The 24,756-nt window shown below is 43.1% G+C and overlaps 2 protein-coding genes across 3 annotated transcripts; one reads left to right on the top strand and one right to left on the bottom strand.

Moving 5' to 3' along the window:
* The first annotated feature begins 3,036 nt into the window (after positions 1–3,036).
* LOC123060898 (factor of DNA methylation 1) lies at positions 3,037–7,010 on the top strand. 2 transcript variants are annotated; one of them, XM_044483765.1, is made up of 7 exons: positions 3,037–3,290; positions 3,364–4,494; positions 5,011–5,201; positions 5,734–5,823; positions 5,905–6,183; positions 6,294–6,509; positions 6,593–7,010. In XM_044483765.1, exons 2-7 carry the CDS (start codon positions 3,390–3,392, stop codon positions 6,824–6,826), a joined length of 2,115 nt encoding a protein of 704 aa, XP_044339700.1. In that variant the 5' UTR covers positions 3,037–3,290; positions 3,364–3,389; the 3' UTR covers positions 6,827–7,010. The 2 variants fall into 2 exon arrangements, with proteins under 2 accessions (XP_044339700.1, XP_044339701.1); XM_044483766.1 differs by having other exon boundaries at positions 3,039–3,290; positions 3,371–4,494.
* A 737-nt stretch (positions 7,011–7,747) lies between these two features.
* Positions 7,748–8,625, bottom strand: LOC123058219 (AT-hook motif nuclear-localized protein 19). The gene has a single exon (XM_044481016.1). The coding sequence runs from the start codon at positions 8,567–8,569 to the stop codon at positions 7,928–7,930; it is 642 nt and encodes a 213-aa protein (XP_044336951.1). The 5' UTR covers positions 8,570–8,625; the 3' UTR covers positions 7,748–7,927.
* Positions 8,626–24,756: the final 16,131 nt, after the last annotated feature.

Below are 24,756 nucleotides of genomic sequence, written 5' to 3'. Positions count from 1 at the left end.
ATATGCAGCTCCTATCAGGATTTGTCGACACATTCGGGCGGTGTTGCTGGACTTGTTTTATCATTGTCGAGGATGTCTTGTAACCGGGATGCCGAGTCTGATCGGATTGTCTTGGGAGAAGGAATATTCCTTCGTTGACCGTGAGAGCTTGTGATGGGCTAAGTTGGGACACCCCTGCAGGGATTTGATCTTTCGAAAGTCGTGCCCGCGGTTATGGGCAGATGGGAATTTGTTAATGTCTGGTTGTAGAAAACCTGAAGTTGACTTTAATTAAAATGCATCAACCGCGTGTGTAACCGTGATGGTCTCTTCTCGGCGGAGTCCGGGAAGTGAACACGGTGTTGGAGTTATGTTTGGCGTAGGTTGTTCTAGGATCACTTCTTGATCATAGTTTTATCGACCGTGCCTTGTCTTCTCTTCTCGCTCTCATTTGCGTATGTTAGCCACCATATATGCTAGTCGCTTGTTGCAGCTCCATCTCATACCTTTTACCTTACCTATAAGCTTAAATAGTCTTGATCGCGAGGGTGTGAGATTGCTGAGTCCCCGTGACTCACAGATACTTCCAAAACCAGTTTGCAGGTGCCGATGTTACCGAGCAGGTGACGCAACCAAGCTCAAGGAGGAGCTCAGTGAAGATCTTGTCCTTTGTGTCGTTTCGTTCTAGTTGATCAGTAGTGGAGCCCAGTTGGGGTCGATCGGGGATCTGTGTAGCATTTGGGGTAGTCTTCCTATTTTGGGTTCCGTAGTCGGACCTTGAGTGTATCTGGATGATGTAATGATTTATTCATATAATTGTGTGAAGTGGCGATTGTAAGCCATCTATGTATCTTTTTCCCTTATGTATTACATGGGTTTGTGTGAAGATTACCTCACTTGCGACATGGCTTTCAATGCAGTTATGCCTCTAAGTCGTGCTTCGACACGTGGGAGATATAGCCGCATCGAGGGCGTTACATGTGTGCCAGGAGGGCATATCCCCGACGGTTTCTGGGTTGTGTGGGAAAGACCCCCCTATCGCCCACTCACTTGACGATGATTCCAAATGCCATCACGGAAAGGGGTTAAAAACCGTTTGTATAGCACCTCGCTGTACCAGTGCATGCACCATGGATAGATGAGTCGCTATGTCTTCGGGCATCACACCCCGGGCATCAGGGGGTAAGCCGGACAGAGAATCCGCCAAAGGAATGACACCCGTATGTTAATCACCTCGGCTAAACTACATGACGAGCAAATTCTTCGAAAATCACGACTTACCAAAAATCATGTCATCAGTTTGCCGATTCTTCGATTAAGCGGCAGTCAGTCGAGCTTTTAAGCTCTCAATCTCCTAGGCCTGTTGGGCGTTCTCAGCCCTGAGCGCATTAACGCCGTCCACCCTTTGAGTAACCACATGTTGGTTTGCTTGACGCTGCGACTCTGCATACAAAAGATCCCCGTGGGCCTGCTTAAGGTCTCTTTCATGATGACCTAGGGCTTCCGGTGCTACAAGGGATTATGGCATCAAGGCTATCTCATTCCCTCTATAGCACCGATAAACGTTGGTAAGAGCACTTACTGTGCGCCTCCCTGGTGAATTTCTTCACCTGTTCCACCTCGGTCAGAGCAGCGTCTAGCTTCACCTTTGTTTGGGCCAACACCTCGGTCAGCTGATCATTATTCAACCGAGCCTCCTGTTAATGGCAACAAGCACTGATTAGCATTCAAGTCTTGATACGATCCCAGGGGCCCATACCAAGCCTTAGGGGCTACTACCGTAATTGGTAGTCTTATTCGTCTTCAAACAAATAGGTGAAATCCTGAAGCAACAAGAACTCGGGTAAATCCTTACTCGCAAACCCCGCGACGAGACATCCAACGATTGATCAAAGGCACCTCAGGCTGCCCCACAGTATGCATCTACCGCGCTGAGGGCATTGAACTCCTGATCCGAGAAGGCCGAATTCCTTAGAGAAGCTTTCCGTCCGCAATAATTCGCGGCACATTGGATCTTGGACGGAGTAGCCGAGCTGGTCGCTGAGTCCTCGTGCTGAGGGGCCTTAGAGGCGATTCCCGCGGAGGTACGAAGGCCATCGGAGCCATCAACAACGAGGATGGAGATGACGAAGTTGCGAAAGGCAGCGCAACGGCAGACGAGAAAGCATATGTGCGGGAGGCGGTGGTGATGGGCATTGCATGGCGATGATGGTCGGGACGGGAACCTGTGCGAGAAGGAGGCGTCATGCGAGGGGATGAGGGACGAAAAAGGTCGATTGGGGGTAGGTTGGCGGAGGGAAGGAACCCTAATCACCTTCATGTCGCTAATCTCATCCCCGCTGGATGACATGACAAGAGTATATGTGAGAGGGTAAAAATTGTTGCTATCGTGCGTAGGGTTGAGTCACTCTAGGTTTTCTTTCAGTTTTGTAGAAATGATAAAACCAGGAATAAAGGAGGTGGGAAGCAAGAGGAGCGGAATATAGAGGAGATATAATCACTAGTTAAAGAGTATAATACCGCAAAAAGGAAAATATTGCAGGATTAGCATGGAAAAAAGGGCCGGTGAAGTTCACGAACATATACTACTCCCTCCGTCTCGGTTTAGAGGGTGTGTGCGTAGTTCTAGGTCATCCATTTAACTAACTAAATATGAGTTATATGTCATTAAAAGTATATCATTGGATTTTTAAGCGGATGTAGTTTCTAAATATATATTTTTCATCACATATAATACATATATAGCTAGTTAAATTATTAACCTAGAACCACATATATGTCCTGTAAACCGAGACGGAGGAAGTAGTAAAGAAGTGGCAACGGCACGGGCAAAGGCATCCTAAAAATAGTGCAATATATTTTATTGGCCGTAGTTACACTTGCTAAATTATTTCTAAAATTGTTTCAAGAGCCAGGGCAAATCGGTCAAATCAACCCTAGTCCTGTCTCCGCTTACGTATTGTAACTCGCCGTGCGCGCAGAAAATCTGCACGAAATCGAAGGACGGTCGCACGGACGGTGCCACGCGACTGACTGGTGGGGCCACGCACCTCGTCCTTCCTCCCCGTCACTACTGGCATTCGCCTCCGGTCAGGTGCGCCCCCAAAAGGCCAAAAACCCCTGCAAATGCTGTTGGCCTGTTCTTAAATCCCTTGCTCCTCTCGGCGATTCCGCTCCTTGCCACCGCAAATCCGGCCAAGGGAGCCTCGTCCGGTGCGATTGATCCACTCTGAGGCTCTCGACGTCCCATTTGATCCATCGTCGTGCCACTCTGGAATCTGGGTGGATTTCTGGTCCGGGTTCTGGGAAAGGTGAGTCTTTTCGCTCCTCTTTCGGTGATTTTACTCCCCAATCTTATGGATTCCCCTCCTCAAATCCTGCCAGTCTGCAGCTGAATCTCTGATCCGACAATGGATCTCGACATGGACGACTACATGGACCCCTACGAGGAGGCCGAGGCCGAGGCCGCCGCGGAAGCCGCCGGCGTGACCGGCCCAGGCGCCGCATCCGCGGACGAGGAGTCGGACGGCGAGGACGACTCGGAGGCCGAGAGCGACTACGAGGAGGAGTCCTACGGCCTTCTCAAGTCCGGCAAGCACCGGGTGCGCAACCCGGACGGCACCTTCCGCTGCCCCTTCTGCCCCGGCAAGAAGAAGCAGGACTACAAGCTCAAGGACCTCCTCCAGCACGCCGACGGCATTGGCGTCTCCAGCAAGCACCGCCGCCACGGCCGGGAGCGTGCCTTCCACCGTGCCTTTGCCCGCTTTGTCCGCGCCGAGCCGTCCTTTGCGCAGGAGCTCTCCACTATCGTTGGGATTCCCGGTGCCACTGTAACTGCTACTGCTAATGCAGATGCCACTGACAAAGGAAAGGCCGTTGCCAATGGTCACACCAGTGGATCCAGTGCTGTGGCAGTGACTGAGGGACCACCACAGGATGGCGAAGAGAAGTTTGCTTGGCCATGGTGTGGAATTCTTGCAGCTGGTGCAGGGTTCAATGCTGAAAACTTTGCAGATAGAGTGGCCATGTTTAGCCCAGAAGACATTGTGCCTTTAGTTTTCGATGACACAGAAAAGTCGGAATGCTTTGCAATTGTGCGGTTTAGTCCTGGCTGGGGTGGATTTAGTGACGCTCTCGCACTTGAGAACCAATTCAGTGTAAATAAGCTTGGGAAGAAGGAATGGGAGGCAAGGAGCAGCTGTGGAGGTGCTGTGGACGGCGAGGAGAACGAGAATGGTGAGGTTAAGGTTTATGGTTGGGTTGCCCGAGAGGTGGACTACACTGCTGGGGGTTTGGTGGGAAGATACTTGAGGAAGCATACTGACATTAAGACCATAGATGAGATTACCAAGAGTCAGAGGGAGCCATTGGGGAAGATTGTGGCAGCACTGGCAACTCAGCTCGAGGCAAAGAACCAAGACTTGCAGGATCTGGAGACAAAGAAGAATGCAACAGAATTCTCCATTGCAAGGCTTGAGGAGGACAATAGGAGGCTGCATGAGGCATATAATGAAGGTACACTGTGCTGCTTCATTTTCTGTAGATGTACCTGTCTGTACATGGTTTCTGGTCGTGTGCCTTTGCCTGATGGTGCAGAAGATCATTTACCCATGTGCCACTTGGCTACTAATGTTACTGAAACTTGATGAAACCGAGTGATTCAGTCGGTACCTTGTATTTCTGTCTTAAACTACTTGCTAAAAAATCATTTCTAACTGAATGTTAAGACCCCTGAATGATCAACTCTTGTGGGTTTCTATCTATTTATGAATGCAGTATTTGGAGAAATAGTGCTCTTTGTTGATTAGACAGGCAGCAGGAGTGCATAACCAGGACTTTTGTTGGCCTTTCATTATGGATGTAATTTCTTCTTTTGTCTCTTATCTGCTTTAACATTGAATACTATGAAATAATGTTGGTTACGTTTTACAATGCATAGTTTTTTTTGCCATTGCAAAATAATTAAAGTAGTGTTGCTCTACCACACACCAATATGCAGCATCTTAATGAGTTTTGCGTTTTCCCCTTCAGAAATGCGCAAGCTGCATCGCAAGGCTCGTGACAATGCTCTGAGGATTTTCCAGGACAATGAAAATTTGAAGCTTGAAATAGAAAATAACAAGAGAGAAATGGTTTTGCGTGCTAAGCAGCTGGAGAAGTTGTCAGTTGAGAATGCCAACGACAGGAAAAAACTTGCAGAACTTTCTGATGAGAAGCAAAAGGTAAACTAAATAACTGTCTGTGTGAGGTACTAAGCTATGCGAATATAGTCTCCTATCATGCCTACAATACACATTAGGAATATTCAGGACATCGACTTTTTTTATACTATTTTAGTGGCTAACTTCAAAATGATACACTACTATGAATTTTCAGGATATCAACTGCTGTTTATGTTTTTGAGTTGCTAACTTCAAAATGAAATCAAGATTGTTACCTGCTGCTTTCTACATTTTATGTTAAATTTGTACCAAGTCATTTAGAGGGATATATAACATGACAATAATTTCATTTTGACATGGTATCTGTTACTTGTTTGTCTAAATTATATGCTATTGTTTAGCTTTTAGTTTATGGGCAGCTCATTTCTTTCTACAGCATAAGAGTAACGCTGAATAATTTTCTAGTTTCCCATAAAGCTACAGTTGCCACTTTCAAGGTATTGAACACTTCTAAACATGGAATATATGATATGATTGCACAAGTGCATACTGTAATTTAAGATATATTCCTATCTTGATCCCCCTTCTACAGGCAAAAGACGATAAAAGTGAACTTGAGCTGGCAAGTATAGAACAGCAGAGGAATGATCAGGATATTTTGAAGCTAGTCGAGGACCAGAAGGTTTGCTACCTTTCTTTACTTATGTTATTTCCTAGATCGGTGCTCGACCCTGGAGATAAGAACTAATCGTGGGAACAACAGAGGGAAAAGGAGGATGCCCTCGCAAGAATGCTTGAGCTGGAAAAGGAGCTGCATGAGAAACGAGAACTTGAGCTCGAAGTGACACGATTGAATGGCACACTCCAAGTGATGAAACATTTGGAAGGAGACGATGATGGGGATATTCATGACAAGATGGAGAAGCTTAGTGAAAAGCTAGAGCATGAAAGGAAACGCCTGGAAGAGCTGAGCGGAGAGCTGGTGAGGAAAGAGCGTGAAAGTAATGATGAGTTACAGGAGGCCCGAAAAGAATTGATAATGGTAGTGCTCCTTTCTCTGCCACGTTTGGAAATTTCCTTGCACTTAATGAATTTTAAATTAGTTGATGAATTGGCTTTCTTTCATTGAATAGTTACTATCACCATGAGCAGGGTTTGGAGGACATACTCAGCGGGCGGACAGCTATCGGTATCAAAAGGATGGGCGAACTTGATGAAAGACCTTTTCAGAATGCATGCAAGAGAAAATATGGAAATGATGATCATGAGACGAGGGCAGCAGAGCTGGTCTCGAGTTGGCAGGAGGAGATAAAGAAGCCAGCCTGGCATCCTTATAAGTTTGTTAAGGCTGAAGACGGAAGTGACAAGGTATCTACTAAGTTTATCTACATTCAATTCCTTTGTATTGTTAGAGGCTACTGTTTTTTCATGACAATCCTCGGGTAATGCAGGAAGTTGTAAATGATGAGGACCCAAGACTGAAGCAATTGTGGATCGAATATGGTGACGATGTGTGCAATGCAGTGAAGACCGCTCTGAGCGAAGTAAATGAGTACAACCCGAGCGGAAGGTACGTGGTGTCAGAGCTGTGGAATTTCAGGAAAAACCGTAAGGCGACGATGAAAGAGGTGCTGAGGTTCATCTTCCAGCAGATGGAGGTGCCCGGCAAGCGCAGGAGGGGTTGATGAACCCTGGGCTGTTTTATTAGCTCTAGTAGGGTGTATGCCTGCTGGTGGTGCCATTGTAGTAGGAGTCCTGACATGGGAGTTGTATTATCTGCATGACATTCTCTTCTTCAGATTAATGCTGTTTGTTCCAGAACTGACATGATCAGTAAACTCAATAATAGCCTTTGGGCTTTGGCTGCTAGCATATGTGTAGATTGTGCAGGTGTATATTACCTCCGTCTCAAATTACTTGTCTTAGATTTTTCTAGATACAGATGTATCTAGACACGTTATTACATACATATCTATCTAGACAAATTTAAGACACGTAATTCAGGGCGGAGGGAGTATTATATATGTATCTTTATTTTTCTGTGCAACGTTGTGAGTTGTGGTACTGATCTTGTTGCGACATCTTCAGCGACCTTGAGCATGTGTCAGTTTGATAGTTGGAGAGCCAAAACGTTTTCTTTTAGAGCTGTTTGGTGAAAGCTGCATTTTTGCTGATCGGAAGATGTTTAGGTGTGAGAGAAAGAGAAGGTACTGAAAACAAATTAGAAGGGAACTTTGCTGGGTAAGGTAACTGATGCTGGCACTTCTGATGCATTGACATTCCTCACAAAAGTAGGAGAGCTTTAGAATCACATTGGATGTTGTCCTTTTTCTCTCGATGAATTTTATAAATGCATAAACATTTGGATGAAGACAATGGTTGGGATATTCATGGCACTAGATATCAAAATGCTCTAGGATGTTTGGCAGCTACCATGCAAGATTGCACCTTTATATGTTACTCCCTCCATTCACAAATATAAGATGTTCTACCTTTTTTCTCAATCAAATGTACGTTCACTCATTTAGTCTGTATATATAATCCATATTGAAATATCCAAAACATCTCATGTTTGTGAACGTAGGGAGTATTTTTAACACTGTACCTTCATGAAAAGTTCGTGTTTCTTTTGAGACATTGAAAAGTTTCTGTTGTCTCACAGCCAAAGAAGATAAAGCAGAACATGGATTTTTTTTTTCAAAGCTTGGACCAAAACTCCACATCGGCCTGCTTGCCAACGAACAATATGACGGCCCAATATATATTCTCCACTCGGTGCATAGGGTTCAGCTCTTCGCGCCCAGCTTCCGACACAGCGGCGCCCATCCGCACTGTTGTTGCAGCGGCTGGCCGCCGCACCGCCACTGTCCGGCCACGCCGTGCACGTCGCTCCCGTCCGCCTTGGAGGATTCGTCCCCCTTCACCAGCGGCAACCGGTCGATCGCAGCCGCGACAAACGTGGCCACCATTACCACCACCGGACCGGCGGCCACGAGCCCTCCCTCCGCGACGGCGCCGCCCAGGACGCTGCCTCGCGGCCCGGCCAGGAACACCGCGACGCCCGCCGCTGACGCCGAGGGAGACGGGAAGAAGCACCCTGCCAGGCTCAGGATCTCCGTCGTGCCGCGGAGCACCAGCGCCGGCTCCCTGAGTACGACGTCCGCGACGTGCCCGGCCGCGCCCAGCACCAGCGCACCGCAGCGCCCGCGCCGCGCGAACGCCGCGACGCACGACAGGACGTCGCGCCCGGCGGGGACCTCCAGGACGTGGGCGCGCATCGCGCTGGGGCACTCGTGCGCGATCACCACCGGCGCCTTGGGCCCGCGGTTCTTGGAGGAGGAGATCTGCGCCGCCGGCCTCGGCCTGCACGGCTGCCGGAGCTTGTCCGGAGCGGCCGTCGTCGCGGCGGCTGCGGTGGCCATGCCCATGGTAAAAAGATTTTTTGTGTGTGTGCTTCTGCACGTCCCTTGTGGAGGTTAATTACAGGGGTTAGATGGCTTTTTAAGGGCGGGGTCGGTGTTGTTCGAAGTACGAGTATAAGCTGTTAAGCAGGGAAATACGCGTGATGAGTAGTTTAGTGGTAAAGTGTTCGAACATCCTAACAAGCTCCCAACTGTACTGTGTGTGTTTTGTAAAACATTTTCCGCGGCGCGGAGTAGGTATGGTGAGTTTGTTGTGCGAGGTGGTTCATGTTTTACACTTTTACTTCATTTGGTACAGGACTAAAATTGCTTTGTGGGATGAATCATTCTCAAGATTCAAGAATCAATGGTTCTGCCGGGCACCAAAATTTTCAAGTCAGGCTCCAGACCACATGGCAGAAAAAAACATCCATTTGTTGAAATGGGCATATGGAAGAGCCTATCAAAGGAAGACGAATCCTATTTGACGTTGCATGTGCCCATTAACGTATATCCGCAAACAGATACGCTAAAAATCAGCCGACTGAGTTCTAATGAAGTCTCAGTCGACGTGTCTGGCCATCGGATCGTTTTCAGCTTTTAGATTTGTTATGAGGTCGTGGCTTATGTCGTATAGGCCTGTCCCGGGGGTGTGACCGGCCGTTGTCTTTTCTTTTTTGGCTGTAGGACCGGCTTACGCGATGAGTTGGGCCCAAAGGTGGGGGTTGTGGCTTCCTTGTCTGTTTGTTGGGCTTTCTGTTTGACTTCATTCACTGAATAGTCTAAGAAAAGGCTTGGGGTTTATGCATAAATCAGCTTAGAGTAGCATGGTCAGTGTGTTCTATTTTTATTCTTGTTATTGTTAGTTATAATTGTTCCAGTACACACGACTATGTGTAATTTTTGGCGTGTGAAAACGTCAAAATCATTGTATACTTTTTGCGTGTGGACAACACATGTATTGTATTTTTCTTTCTTATGTTGGGACATCTGTGTAAACACATTTTTAATTTATTTTTAGTTTTATAAAATGTGTGGAAGTGTTGTTATCTCGTGTAAATCTGCCCATACAACCAACATTTTTTCTTGGTTTTTTCGCATCAAAGCAGGGTATGGGCGGTGGGTTGGGGAAGGGGGCCTTTTTCGTTGTCTGTTGGGGCTTTCTTATTTTCTTTGTTGGGCTGCAACTTTTACATGGTGGGAGAAGGGAGCGGATGCGAGGCATTGATTATTTCCTCCCAACTATAGCTGGCCTTGTGTTTTTCTCAGAGAGCGGAGGGATAGGGGCGGGCCATTGCAAGTCCGACATTAGGCTAGCAACTGCAAGTGTAGCCCTCGACTGTAGATGCATGCTTACAGACCCAACCGTAATTGGCCCTTTGTTTTGTTGGTGGGTGGTGGGAGAGGGGGCAGTTGCATGTCCGGCACTAGGGTTGCAACCGCAAGTGTCGCCCTAGAATGCAACTGCATGCCAACACACCCAACCACAACCAACCTTTTTTTTGGTCGGTGGGCAGTGGGAAGGGGGGGGGGGCAGTTGCATGCCTGACACTAGGCTTGCAACTGCAAGTGTCACCCTCGTTTGCAATTTGCATGCCTACACACACGATTGCAACTGATCTTTTGCTTTGTCGGTGATCCCTGGGAGACCGAGGGGGGGGGGGGGTAGTCGCATGTATGACACTAGGCATGCAACTGCAAGTGTCACCTTGTATGCAATTGCATGTCGACACGCCTGATTGTAACTAGCGTTTTCTTTTGTTAGCGGGCAGCGGGAGAGGGTGGCGGTTGCATGCCCGACACTAGGCTTGCAACTGCAAGTGTCGCCCTAAATTGCAATTGCATGTCTCCCTCCCGACTGTAACTGGCCTTGTGTTTTTGTCGGATGCTGACGGGAAAGGAAGGGAGCAGTTGCATGCCCAACACTTGGCTTGCAACTGCAAGTGTCGCCCTTGACTACAACTGCATGCCTATAGACCAATCACAAATGACCTTTTATTTTGTTGGGCGGCGGGAGGGCGGGGGGGGGGGGGGGGGGGGGGAGGCAGTTGGATTGCAACTGCAGGTGTCGCCCCTAGGATGCAACTGCATGCCTACACACTCAACTGCAGCTAACCTTTTTTGGTCGGTGGGAGGTGGGAAGGGGGGCAGTTGCATGTCGGACACTAGGCTTGAAACTACAAGTGTCGCCCTCGACTACAATTGCATGCCTATACACCCGATTGCAACTGATCTTTTGATTTGTCGATGGTCGGTGGGAGACCGGGGGTAGTTGCATGTCCGACACTAGGCATGCATTGCATATCGACACACTCGACTGCAACTGATGTCTTGCTCCGTCGGTCGGCAGCGGGAAAGGGGGCGATTGCATGCCCGACACTAGGCTTACAACTACAAGTTTCGCCCATGATTTGCAATTGCATGTGTCCCTCCTGACTCCAAGTGGCCTTGTGTTTTTGTCAGAGGCCGACGGGAGAGGAGGAGGGCAGTTGCATGTCCGACATTAGGCTTGCAACTGCAAGTGTCACCCTCGACTGCAATTGCATGACTCCCTCTTGACTGCAACTGGCCTTTTGTTTTTTATGAAGGCAGGTGAGAGAGGAGGGGCAGTTGCATGCCCGACACTAAGCTTGCAACTACAAGTGTCCCCCCCCCTCCCCTCCCGACTACAACTTAGTGGTGTTAGTTGGGATGAAGGAGGCAATTGTATCTGCCACTAGACACGCAACTGGAAGTGTTGTCCCAGACTGCAATTGTATGTCTTCAACACGACTATACTTTAGTGGTGTTTTGTCACGTGTTATCAAGAAAAAACTAATGCACATACCATATCTCAATTGCAACTGGACGGTGTAACATTAAACACAACTATAAGGTGTCCAAATGCCTGTAAGTAGCCACTTCCTAAACTTTCATTATTTTCCCAAATAAACATTCAACATTTTTATTTTTATTTTACATTTTAAAAATATATGTAAACTATATTTTTAAATCTTATTGAACATTTTGCAACACACAATTTATTTATTTTGTGCACAATGAAACTTTTGAAAATACAGAAACATTTTCATCACTACAAATGTAAATAAGCGCTTTACTTTTATTTTTTTAGTGAACATGGAACTAAAAATGAAAAAAAAAACATTGAACAGACAAAAGGAAAAAAATATAACAGAAAGACTAGGCAAAAACAAACAAAAAACTAGATGCGGGGAAATCATACAAATACGCTGGTGGCCCTTATAGTGCGCTGCCAGAAAAATCACAAAGCAATAAAAAATTGTTGGCCGAAAGCACTTGTCTCTATCCTGGGGTTATACTTTTTTTGTTCAACACCTTCTTCCCTTTGTAAAATAATAAATAACAAGCGAGGGAACATCCTAGCCGAAAGACACAAACTAAAAAAGAAGCCCAACTGAAATAAACAAGAAAAGTTCAGAAGTTATGCGGACACAGCCCATCAATCGCCAAGCCGAGAAACGAGCCTAATCTTTTACGTGACATCAGCTGACTGAGACTTCAGACCCTTCCGCAAACGGGCGCCTGCAGTGCCCCGCGCTGGGCCGACCCATGTAGCGTTTGTTTCCCTGTTCTAAAACACTTAAAAAACGACGCCGAGATAGGAGTCGAACTCGGGATCCTTGCGCTCTTAGGTAACAGCGCGAACAACTACGCCAGCAACCGCCGACTTGTGCAACTTGCGTTTTTCTTTCTTTTATTATTCTTCTTCGGGTTTTTTCCCAGTTCGCTGTTTAGTTTTCACATGTTTTTTATTTTTATTTTTTATTTTTTATTTTTTCTTGTTCTTTTTCTTTGTTTTTTCTTTTTAAATGCGCAGATTCTTTTTCAAATTCGATGATTTTTTTAAATTTTGATGAGCTTTTTCTAATTTGATGAACTTTTTTTCAAATTTGATGAACATGTTTTGAAAAATCTGTGAACTTTTCTTAAATGCGGCGAACTTTTTTCAAATTTGATGAACTATTTTTCAAATTTGATGAACTTTTTATTCAAATTTGATGATTTCTTTTTCAAAATTATATGCAGTTTTTTATGATTCCATGGACTTTTTTTCAAATTTGTGCACTATTTTTTCAAATGAAAGAATCTTTCTTAAATTTGATGAGCTTATTTTCAGGTTTGATGAACTTTTTTCAATATTTGAACTTTTTAAAAAAATAAATGAACTTTTTTCAAATTTGATGAAAGATTTTCAATTTCGATGTTTTTTTCCAAAATTGACGAATTTTTTCCAAATTTGTGAACTATTTTTAAAAATGAATGAATCTTTTTTAAATTTGATGAGCTTATTTTCAAAATTGATGAACTTTTTTCAAAATCGGTGAAGTTTTTTCAAAATCGATGAACTTTCTTCAAAACAGTTGAACCTTTTTTAAACTCACGAACATTTTTTCAATTTTTGCGTTTTTCTCAAACTCATAAACTATTTTCGAGCTTGCAATTTTTTTCATTGATTTTTTTTTTAAATGACTTCTTTTGAAGTCATGAAATCTTTCCATTTTGGCGATTTTTTTAATGTTCGTAATCTTCATTTGAAATCTATGAATATGTTTTAAAATAATTGAAAAATCTGAGTGGTACTATTTAATGTGCAATAAATAGCGCGTGTAGCATTAGTTCTTAAAGATTTTGCAATGTAAATAGTCAGTAACTGATAGGTGGTCGAGTGGTTAGGCTTCCTCTACTGGGGAATGTATCTGGTGCACCTGCACTTGTGGTGCTACCGGTGCACCGGATGCCATAAAGTATTTAAAAAATTTGAAAAAAATCTAGCACGTTAACACAACATCAATGTATGATTTCACAAAATTTAATGTAAAAATTTGAAATATTTTTTGAGATACAAAAATGACAAATTTGATGTCAGTGTGATAACGGGCCAAATCTGAAGCCCAAGTTATGTTATGTACTATTCAGTGTTGAATTTGCCGTTTTCATTTTTCGAGTTATAATTCAAATTTTGACTTGAAATTTTGTGACAACCAACATTGATGTTGTGTGGGTGCTAATTTTTTTAATTTTTTTTGAACAATTTAAAAGCACAATGTGAGTTCGGTGCACCGGTAGCACAACAAGCTCCGGCGCACCAGATATGTTCCCTCCTCTACTGAGGGTGACGACGCTAGTTCGAATCCTCTGTTTACCAATTTTCTGCGTAATTTTTACATGCAACACTTTGTTCTTAGGCCGGCCTACCCGGACGCGGCTGTGAGCACCGGTTGTGTGCGAAAATTGGTAAAGAGAGGATTCGAACTAGCGCCAGTTGTGTGCAAAACTCCCTCAAAGGAACTGGGATCGATTCGTCGACTTAACAGGTGGTTTCTATTTGACGCGCGCGTGCGTCCAGGAGACGTGACTTCGCTGAAGCGCCCGGAAGCAGCGGCGTGCGATGGGCCGGCCCACTTCGCGAGTTAATGCAGTGCCAGGCAAACCGATTTTGGGAACCTTCTAGTAAACCGATTTCATTCTCAAAAAAAAGTAAACCGATTTCTTTCTCTTTTTTCTCTTTGCCGGTTTTCTAATTTTTACTTTTTCTTTATTATTTTGTTCCAGTTTTTTATTCCGTTTCTGTTTCTGTTTCTTTTTTCCTTCTCTTCTTATTTTATCCTTTTTCGTTTTTATTTTCATCCTTTGTTTTCTTTTTTTTTGAAATTTTGCATTTTCTTCATGATTTCAGAAAAAATTCACAGTTTTTTAATTTTGTTCACAATTCAAAATTTGTTCAACGTACATTACATAAATGTTCAACGTATATTTTAAATTTTGTTCGGCGTGTATAACAAAAATGTTCAGTGTGTATTTAAAATTGTTCATCGTATAATGCAAAAATGTTCAATGTATATTTTAAAAATTGTCCATCTTTTTGGAATTTCGAATTTTTTGTTCAACTTTTCAATAATTGTTCATGTTTGAAAAGTTTGTTTGAATTTCAAAAATTGTTCATGGTTTTAATAAGGGTTTCACGTTTGTTAAATTTTGTTCAGAATTTTCTAATCTTTTCTTCTCGATTTTCTTGAATTGTTCGAAAAAATTGTGGTGTACTTTAAGCTCTTGTGCTGCGTTAAAACCAGTAGGACTTATCAGTCCGATTCGATAACTTATAAGACAGCCGAGTGGGAGGTCGCAGGTTCGATCTCTCGCTTGCGCGTCGTATATTCTGCGATTTTTTACACCCACGAGCTCCTGTCATTTAAATGAGCCGGCCCATCTGCATCTACCTTGAGCGAAAGCTCCTCTGCTTGACGCTAACGAGCGTCAGACAGGAGCTCTCGACTTAACAGTAGGAACCTAACATATCTGTTCAAAAATTGGGACTGGCCCATTTGCCTCAAATAACAATAAGAGTTTTTTTTGTGTGGGTGAAATAACAATAGGAGTTCGGCCATGTTTGGCCCACACAAAAATTGTTTGCATGTTTTTTCCTAATTTACAACTAGCTGCTTTGTGGTTCATCAACGGTTCAACCAAGGTAGCCACACGCATCCTTGACTTGTAGCAGGTTGGCTGGCTAGCTACCTGCATGCGCGACCACACGTGCTAGTGATGCTTGTGCGAGCGGCTCCTGTGTCGTTGGTCAAAAACATTCAACACTGCCTGGAGTGCTTCTTTAGAAATGCTAAACATGTAGTACGAGTCCTATCGATCATCTTCACATTGAGACGTGCCTTTCTTTCAACCACGCAACTCCACCCTATCATATATAAATAAGGCCACATTTGATAGCAAAATATTTTCTAAGTATTCTTAGAACACAACAAAAAATTTAATTACCATGAATTTAATTACAATGAGTTGTTAACTTGATAACCCAAATGAAAAAAGGGGCTCACCTGAAGTTCTAATACTTGTGGTGGTGCCGCCTTACAGAATAAATGAACAAAAAAATTCTAAGAAAAATAATAACTATTGGCATCGGTATCACCCTTAAAAATGAAAATATATAAAAATAGTTAAATAAGGACAAAATTTGCATGTAAATTGCACTTTTTATAATATCCAAGAATACACATATAACAGTGAAAATTTTACAAAAAAAGAAGTTCTCTAAGAGGGCCCGGATTAGTGGCATTGGTATTACCCTTGAAGAAGAAATAAAATAAAATAAAAACTAAAAAAAATCAAACTAATGAAGTTTTCGAAGAATGAATTATTGGCATTGGTATTAACCATTAAGAACAAATAAAATAAAATAAAAAGTAAAACAAAATTACAATATGATGTTTTCCAAGGAGAAAGAATTAGTGGCATTTTTATTATCCTTTACAAATAAATAAAATAAAAAATAATCTAATACAAACAATGTCAAATTTTTTCACAAATTTACATCAAAATTGCACCATTTTATAATATGCAAGAATAAGTATATATAGTGAAATTGTTGCAAAAAAATAAGTTTCCAAATAAGAATGAATTATGAACTAAACAAAACAAAATCAACATGAAATGTAAACTAAAAATAAAATAATTTTTTCTAAGAAAGAATGAATTAGTAGCATTTGTATTACCATTCAGAAGCAAGAAATGAAATAAAAAATTGGAATATTAAAAAAACAAAACTAGAATATGAAGTTTTCAAAGGAAGAATGATTTAGTGGCATTTGTATTACCTTTTTATGAAGAAACAAATAAGAAATTATCTAAAGCAAACAATGTAAAAAAGCCATACAATTTACATAAAAATTGCACTTTTTATAATATGCAAGAATATGAATATAATGATAGGATATTTGGCAAAAAAGAAGTTTCATAAGATGGAATGAGCTAGTGGTTCCCCGCAAAAAAAAGGAATGAACTAGTGGCATTGGTATTACCCTTAAATAAGAAATGAAATGAAATATAAACTAAAAGAAAATAAAAATAAAAAAGTCTATGTTTTTTTAGTAAATAAAAATCTAAGTAAGAATGAATTAGTGGAATTTGTATTACCTTTTAAGAAGAATAGAAATAAAATATAAATAATCAGGAATCAGAATAATGCAATTTTCTATGAAATATTAAATTATTGGCTTTGGTATTACCCTTTGAGAAGAAAGAAAATAAAATAATAAAGTTTTCAAAGGAATAATTAATTATTGGTATTGGTATTACTATTTAAGAAGGGAAATAATGAAATACAAATCTAAAACAAGTAATGAAAAATATGCATGCAATGTCTATAAAAATATATGTAGGAATGAGCATATAATAGTGGCTTTCGTATTACCATTCAAGAATAAAGAAAATAAAATAATTGCTAAAATAAATCAACATAGTGAAGTTTTACAAGGAACAATGAATTAGTGAGATTTTATTGCTCCCGTCATCCCAAAATAAGTGACTCAACTTTAGTACAATTTTGTACTAAAGTTAGTACAAAGTTAAGACACCTAGTTTGGAAGTGAGGGAGTACATTTTAAGAAGAAGAAAATAAATGTAATTTTTTAAAAACTTGTACACAACTTTGCACTGAAATTGCAGTTTTTGAACTATGCAGGGAATAATCATATAATCATGCATTTTTCACAAATATTGTATATTATTTGTGTTATATATTTATACTCACCCAACATCTCATAAATACCCACAAAATAGAAAATAAAACTGACTAATAAAGAAAAATAGAAAATAAAAGCGAAACACATAAAACAAAAAAAAACAGACTAAAACAATGGTATAAAGGGAAGGGTGGGTCACACATGCAATGGGCTGAGGGATTGACTGATCCAAAACAGTGGCCAGACAAATTATTCACAGCCCAAAACAAGACAGACCACACAAAGAAGGAAAAAAAACAGCACAAGTCACAGAGGAAAAATGGAAGGCCAAGAAATTGACTGACCCAAATTTAAAATTCGGCTGATTGACATATATCTAAAGTGTAAAAAATTCGTGTGTTATTTTGGTGGAAGTGGAGCCACTGATGAATGCTATAAGCAAGATTCGTTACAACGGGACACACAGTATCTGAGCTTGAGCTCAAATGAGTTTAGATGAAGTAAAATAAAAAATGTAAAATTCGAAATATTCTGAATTGTTTTTTGGTAAACTTTGACACATGTTCTAAGTGCTTGCAAATTTTTGCCATGAGATCAGCTCCGGAAATGCTACTTTCGAAAGTATTTTGGAGCACTGATTTTTTTTTGCCACGCCTTCCACGAGTGTGATCTCATGATGAAAATGTGCAAACCTTAGAACATTTGTCAAAGTTTTCCATAAAATAATTTTAGAATTTTTTGAATTTGTTTTCACTTTACTGCTCATCTGAGTTCATTTGAGCTCGACCTCGGAAGGGTACTTTCGATTACAACGCCCGTTAGTTGGTATCCTTCTCTGCTACCAAGTTACTGACTCGTTTGAGTAATGTATCATGATATTATCTTTTGCCAACACCCCTGGTTCAGGAGTCAGCACTTCAGGCATCACGATTCAACTGCGGTTACAGCGTTGTGCCATTGTTCATCACGCAGATGATGAGACGGGCATATCTCCCGTGACATTGATAATATAGTACTCCCTTTGTAAAGAAATATAAGGACGTTTAGATCACTACTTTAAGTAAGGCAAACAAAATTAAGTTTCAGAAATTGCACTACTATCTATCCAGTTTCACACCTGGCTGCATGCACTTTAGCATGAGTAGCACCACTTGGCCAACTGCCTTTGCATGTCTTCTCTGAAAACTGGAATCACGTGATACGTTCTGAAAGTAGCAAAGCCAGTTAATCGTGGATTCACGGCCTGGACGCTCCATCGATCTCGAGAGGTCTCCCTGGTACGCGGTTGTCAGCCAAAATTTTCAACTATGTGCTCTGTACTGATATGCCTTTGTGCACACTTGGTACTGATAGTTCTTCAGACCCGAGGAAAAAAAAAGTCCAAAGTTGTTCACCTCTTCGAAGACACGAAGACTGGTGCACAAATCAAGTCTTAACCAACACGCGATTTGTCTGTTCCGGAAGCTTCTCCAACCCGAAACAATGGTCGATATCGCAGTAGTCCAGTGGCCAAGGCCGATACGCGCAGAGCTGGACACCGACGGGCTCGCTCAATCTTCTTCCGAAATATTAGTCGCGTCCTTGTCGCTTGGTGACGAGTGGTGTGATGGATAGGTTTGTCATGCCTGGTTGGCATCTCTCGCGCCCACGTGGTTGCGAAGACCAGAGGAGAGCACCGCACGGACAATCATATCTCGGTCAATGCCGTCTCCGCTCTTCAACCTCTTTTGCCTTGCATCCATCATCCTACTACCAAAATCTTCTCCTCCTCCAACTCCTAGCGTGGATATCTGCTTTTCCCCATTCACATATATTCTGATGGGAGTAACTGAGAAGCAACGTGAGTTTACGTAGCATGGCATGCAATTATGTGGGGATTAGTATTAGTAGAGTCGGTCGAAACATTGGCATCGCCTCATGCAAGTTCGTAGTATTGGTCAAGTCCAAGATGCTCCTTCTCTTGCTTTCGAGGAGGATAAAGTGGCACATTGAAAAGGCACTCCGGAGTGTCCGGTATGGATATGCCTTTCCGTTCCGGAAAGAAGAGAAGAGCTTTTCTGTTGGTCCGGAACAGAACTGAAAGAGATATCCCCTACTTTTGCATCTCCTTGCACAAGAGCGGAAAAGGAAAGAAGAGGAGATTGTTCATCATATATCATAATTTAGATTGAGCAACAAGGTTGCAAAACAGTGTTAGCAAAGTTCCCCGATTAGGTGCACCCACTAATCATTTTTCAACGTGAGTGATGGGCATGAGAGAGAGAGAGAGAGAGAGAGAGAGAGAGAGAGAGAGAGAGAGAGAGAGGTTGTTGAGTAGACACGGTGGTTTCTTTCTTTCCTGGGCGGTCTACGCGGGTTCAATCGTCTGCGTCAAAAAGGCGCCGGTCCAAGAAATCAGCCGTGGAAGACGTGCGGGGGCCGGCCGGCCGTACCGCGGGCGCCGGCATCGCCCGGATTCACACGGCGTATCACTCGACGCTCCATCACATCACCATCCGATAGGCTACTCTAATGCTACTAATCTAGCTACACCATGTTATTCTCTTCTTCTCTACATGGACATCGCTCGAGTTTCGCAGCACCTGATGAGAGCAAGAAGACTTTCCTTTTGTCGTTTTACAGCAAGTCAATGAGGGCAGATTAAATAGATCTCACGGATAATAACGTACTTTAATCAGCCGAGTTACGTGCTTTCTATCATCTACTACCAGCTAAGCTAGCCCGTAGACGCTTAGCCCGTCGTCTCTCTCTTCATTTCTTATCTCCACGACGGAAAGGGACAGGTGTCTTGTCCATGCTAATCCCTAAAGATAAAATTAGGCTGGTCATAGTGGGGAGTAACTTAGACTAGTGTAATGCATATGACACTAGCCTAAGTTAGTATCTTTATAATGCAAAGTAATATAATAGTAGTATCTTAGATGACTTCGTTTATTATCTTACAGACTCATCTTGTCTTAGAAATCGCTATATTACAGTAACATATTATGTTATCACCTTTCATTAATTACTTGCCACATAAGTAAAAATTTATTGAAATGTGCTATGTTACTAGCTAAGTTACTCCCACTATGACTAGCCTTAGTCTAATCGGGGTTAACTAGGCTGTTAATCACTGGGGACACGTACGTACGTGCTGGGCGGCGACCCGAGGGAGGGGAGGAAGTCCCGTTCAGGTGACTGCATGAAGACCAGATCCACCAATCAGGGGGTGGCGTCTCCAGGGGGCGACGACGCTTCCATTTTTCTTTTCTAGCCGTACGGCGTGGGCAACCACACCCGCGCTCTGGAATTCAGAATTACACCTAACATTTTAGAAAACCCTTCAACTAATAATAGTATACAACAGTTCCAATTTCCGGAGAGAACTAGTATAACCTTTGAAAAGAATGTATTCACGTTTGTCTGGAGTTTTTCTTCTACAAGCTTGATAGCTCCATATATACACAGCGTTGATATTTTATTTTTTGCTTAGACTTCTTCGATGCAGGAAACGTGATATGTATTTGGGAGAAGACTGGCGCGAGACTGTACGATTGATCGTGGACAGACGTGATAGCACACTCCTCTCGTGCAAGTCGTCGGAGGAAATAGTAGTAGAAATGTAGTGCTACTACTACGTGGGTCGAAGATCACGCGACCCGCGAGTAGCGCTAATCCAGCTCTACGCGTGTCCTCGAATAGCTTTGTTAATCACCGCTAGTTAACAAATCATCTGGGTCGCTGCCACACGTGGTTGCGGTGACATCGGTGGAAATACTTATGTCAACGGGCGACCGGTTGCTTCCACTGACTTTTGTGTCCTCCATGGCATCACTACGCCAGCTACGTATTCTAGGTTCAGTTCATAATTTTTTTTTTGGGAATACAGTTCACAAATATTAACACCGAAACCGGGTAGCAATTTTTCTCTAAATATTAAAAAAAATCTGACATTGGATTTTTAGGATTTTCAAGCGAAGACTTCAGATTTGCTATGTGAATACAGATAAATTTGTCATGCTGTTGTATAAGGATTTGCCATGTTTTAAAGTGAAAATTGTCATGTATGGTGTAAATAATTGTCAGAAAAATCGTCACGCTGCAGCGAATAAGTGCCATGTATTCGACGGGAACCCGACGTAGCTCAGGGCGTCATATTTTTTACGCTAATAATCTGACGTCAGATGTATATTGAAATCCTTTTTTTTCGGTTTTGGCTAGAATTTATTTTGGACAAATAGGTGTTTCGTTTCTTAACAAAATGATACAACTGTTTTATAGGGTCTAGATCGCTCAAAGTAAACAAAAGGAGCACAAGGGTTTTAGGTTTTCTAATGCCAAAATTAATATCTATAAGATCAGCGGAGAGGCCTCCCTTCCAAACCCGCCTCCATTCCAACCTCATGCGCTGCTATTGCCTATTGGGGCCAAAGACCTCACAATGGTTGTTGTCTAATGACGAGGATGGCAACATGAGACGCATGTCGCAGCTGAATAATGTTGCGCGACCTTCCACCTCTTGGTGGATGGCAGCAGTGAGGCGCTTATTGTTCGTCCACCATGGCGGTCGACCGACAACATTGATGAAACGGAACTTCGGATCAGTCTGAGATTGCACTCACAACATCGATTCCCACCCTTTGGCAAGTGCAAGGCGCTCACGAATGTTGCAATCACATTCTTACTAGTGTGGTGTGGTCGGTAGACTAGTAGTGGCATGTCTTAACTTACGAGGTGGCTTACCGGCTCGAAGACTTTTGTGGCACAGGCTTGTGACAAATGGGCGTGTCACTTTGTCAAAGCCAAAATAAAAAGAGTGCACATTTTGTCAAATTTCTCTCACAAACTATTATATAGATGTACGAGTTCATATCGAAATAGTGTTAGTCTGCTGCATAGTTGCCATTTGCTCATTTCCAAAGCCATCAAACATTTAATTATATCCCAGTTAAATATAATTTTGGTGGATAGTTGAGGGTGGTCATAGTGGGGAGTATCAATACTACATTCATAGTGCATAGTAGTATAATAGATTACTATCATAGGTGATCTCATTTATTGACATGTATGACACATAGTAACATAACATTTATTACGATACGGTATCTACTACCTATGTTACTATCTCTGTCCTGGTTTATAAAGTCTCCTTTGTATTTTGTGCTAAATTTTGACTAAAGATTTAACTAGCGAAATATTAATGCATGTCACAAAAAAAAATATTGTTGCATTTGTATTTGAACATGATTTTCAATTATATTATTTCTTATGATATGCATTAATATTTTTTAGTTAAATTTAAGGTTAAAATTTGGTACAGAATATGAAGAGGACTAATAAACCAAGACGGAGGTAGTACTATATAACTCTCTGACTTCTTTAATTGTTTGACATATAAGCATGTTTGCGAGTCCCTACCGATTATATTATCCCCACTATGGCCAGCCTGAAAGGTACGTTGTACCCTTTCAGCCCACCTGCGGTCAAACATGCATGTGTCTTGTTATGACAGAAAATATTTCAATGAGACACGATGTTTCTATATATGGTGACTTCGTCAATCTAAAAATTCCACGACTCCAGTTTTCAATAGACGTTGTGTGAATATGTGCATGCGATGACAATGTTTTAGAAAGAAGAAGGGTCGCTCAACTCTGGGCTGCTACTAAATTGTCCGGCCGAGACGATCCAAAATGAACCGAAGTAATTCTCCATCGTTACGTGGGTTGATTTTGATCGCCAGTTTAGACTAGTTTTATTGTGCAAGTTGTGATGTTTGAGGTCGCGCTAGTACTGTGAGCAGGGTGGAAAATCTCCCCATGTGTTGCGGAAGCTGGGCGATCCTTAAATGACACCGCTCTGGAAGACGCCTAGAAATCTCAGGTAATCAGATCCCGAGTTGACGCTGTTCACACAGAACCGGAGTTTCCTTATTCGGTGCATGCATGCATGCACGCTCGTCTCATCTCTCATGCAAGTGGAGGGTGGGTACTTTGACATTTTCACCTACGTGCTTGAAATGTGGCCGTACCCCGCAAATAAAAATGTGGCCGTACACAGACAGAACTTACATGAGTAGCGTGATCCGACGGGACCGGGTAACCAGGATCGGTTGCCCATCTTGGCGGCAGTTGACTTCATGCCCTCCATGATTTACTGCATGTACGTGGTACTACCGGTCAGTTGCCCATCTCCGTGGAGTACTCTTCGGCGCAGGAGCAGGACCGGTTAGCTAGATATATACGACTGGTCAATCTCGAATCAAGCCGATCACGTTGCCACTGCTGGATTCCCCACGGGCAAGTCGGCAACGACGACTGGTGTTCAAAGTTGCACAGCACGGCGTGATTGCATGCGCACTCCGTCACTCGGTGCGTATACCTATACTCCCGTATCGGTTGGGTCAAGGAAAAAACGGAGCGGCATCTCTCTGCCCAGTTGACCACTTTCTCATATCAGAATCAACTATCGTTTACTACATCGCAAAACGATCTTATATTGTGAAATGGAGGGAGTTTCTACTATCCGGTGATTCCAGTCTCCACGTCTAGAGCTGCACACTTGCCCAGTGGAAGCCATGCAGCCACAACTCGTCCATGCCTACCCGCTCGCTTGACTGCCTATCAGTATTTGGTGTCCAGCCTCGACGTCTAGAACTGCATACTTGCCCAGTTGAAGGCATGCAACTACTCCTACTGGGTAGTAGTCGCCCATCCCTACCCACTCGCTTGACTCCCTATAAGCTGCAGGATCCGTAGGATGTGATATGTGGCCGAAGTCAGTGCTTCTCGTGGAAATGATTGGACCCGCGGGGCGTCCGTCGCCGATACCGACGCCCAACTGCATGCAACGCACCGGCTACGAGGAGTAACTGCACGTACCGGGCGCGGATCGGGGGCAAAATACGAGGCCCCAGCCGGTCAACCCCAACTGGCTCGCGGCTCCGTGGGGATGTAACTGGTGAAAGATCGACACGAGAGCGGTGGTCCACCGGCGCCGCAATCCACGGACGGGACGGGTTCTCCGTCTTCTCCCGCTGCTGGGTGGGGGCGCGGGGACCGGAGACCGCGGCGAGAGGGGGTGGACGCACGGTCAGAGACGCGGAGCGGCTGCTACCGGTTGGGCCCTCGTCCACGTCTGGTCGTTACCGTCGCGGGTTGTGCACGTTGTCGCTTCTCAGGCGCCGGAACGGAAATGGTGAGACCGTGGTGACGGTAGACTGCTGCCAATGCATGAGTGTTTAGATGAGGTGCTAAACACATTAAATAGCTTAGCAACTATACTCTTCAATGTATAGGTGCTTAGCTTATGGTTGCCAAGCTTACTTCATTTAATGATTTAACAACTAAACCTCTTCGTATAGTGGTGGGCTTTCTTCTTTTAAATGTTTTGCCTAGATTCACGCGCTTAGCATCGTTTCTTTCTGGGGTCACCATACTCATCTCTTTCTTCTTAAATAACTCGCCACATCAGATTTTTTGTCTACGTGAAAGGCTTAGCACCTGTACAAGGTGGAGCATTGGGAGAGGCCTTAGGCTTTGGTGGGGGAAGAACGTTTTCTCCGTTTTGTTTTTCTTTCTTCTGTATTTTGAGAGATTCCTTCTTGCTGCTGTATATTATACGGAGTATGTGTCTTTGTTTGCAACGGGGATTCTCCTTTTCACTGCTCTGGAACCGCGGGGAAAGAAGAAGATAATTTGCAATCAGATTTTTTTTATACTACTCATATACACAAAA

This window comes from Triticum aestivum, chromosome 3A (genome assembly GCF_018294505.1).
Source record: "Triticum aestivum cultivar Chinese Spring chromosome 3A, IWGSC CS RefSeq v2.1, whole genome shotgun sequence".
Classification (NCBI taxonomy): Eukaryota; Viridiplantae; Streptophyta; class Magnoliopsida; order Poales; family Poaceae; genus Triticum; species Triticum aestivum.
Note: the sequence above shows the minus strand (reverse complement) of the source record. Positions and strands in the feature narration are given on the sequence as shown.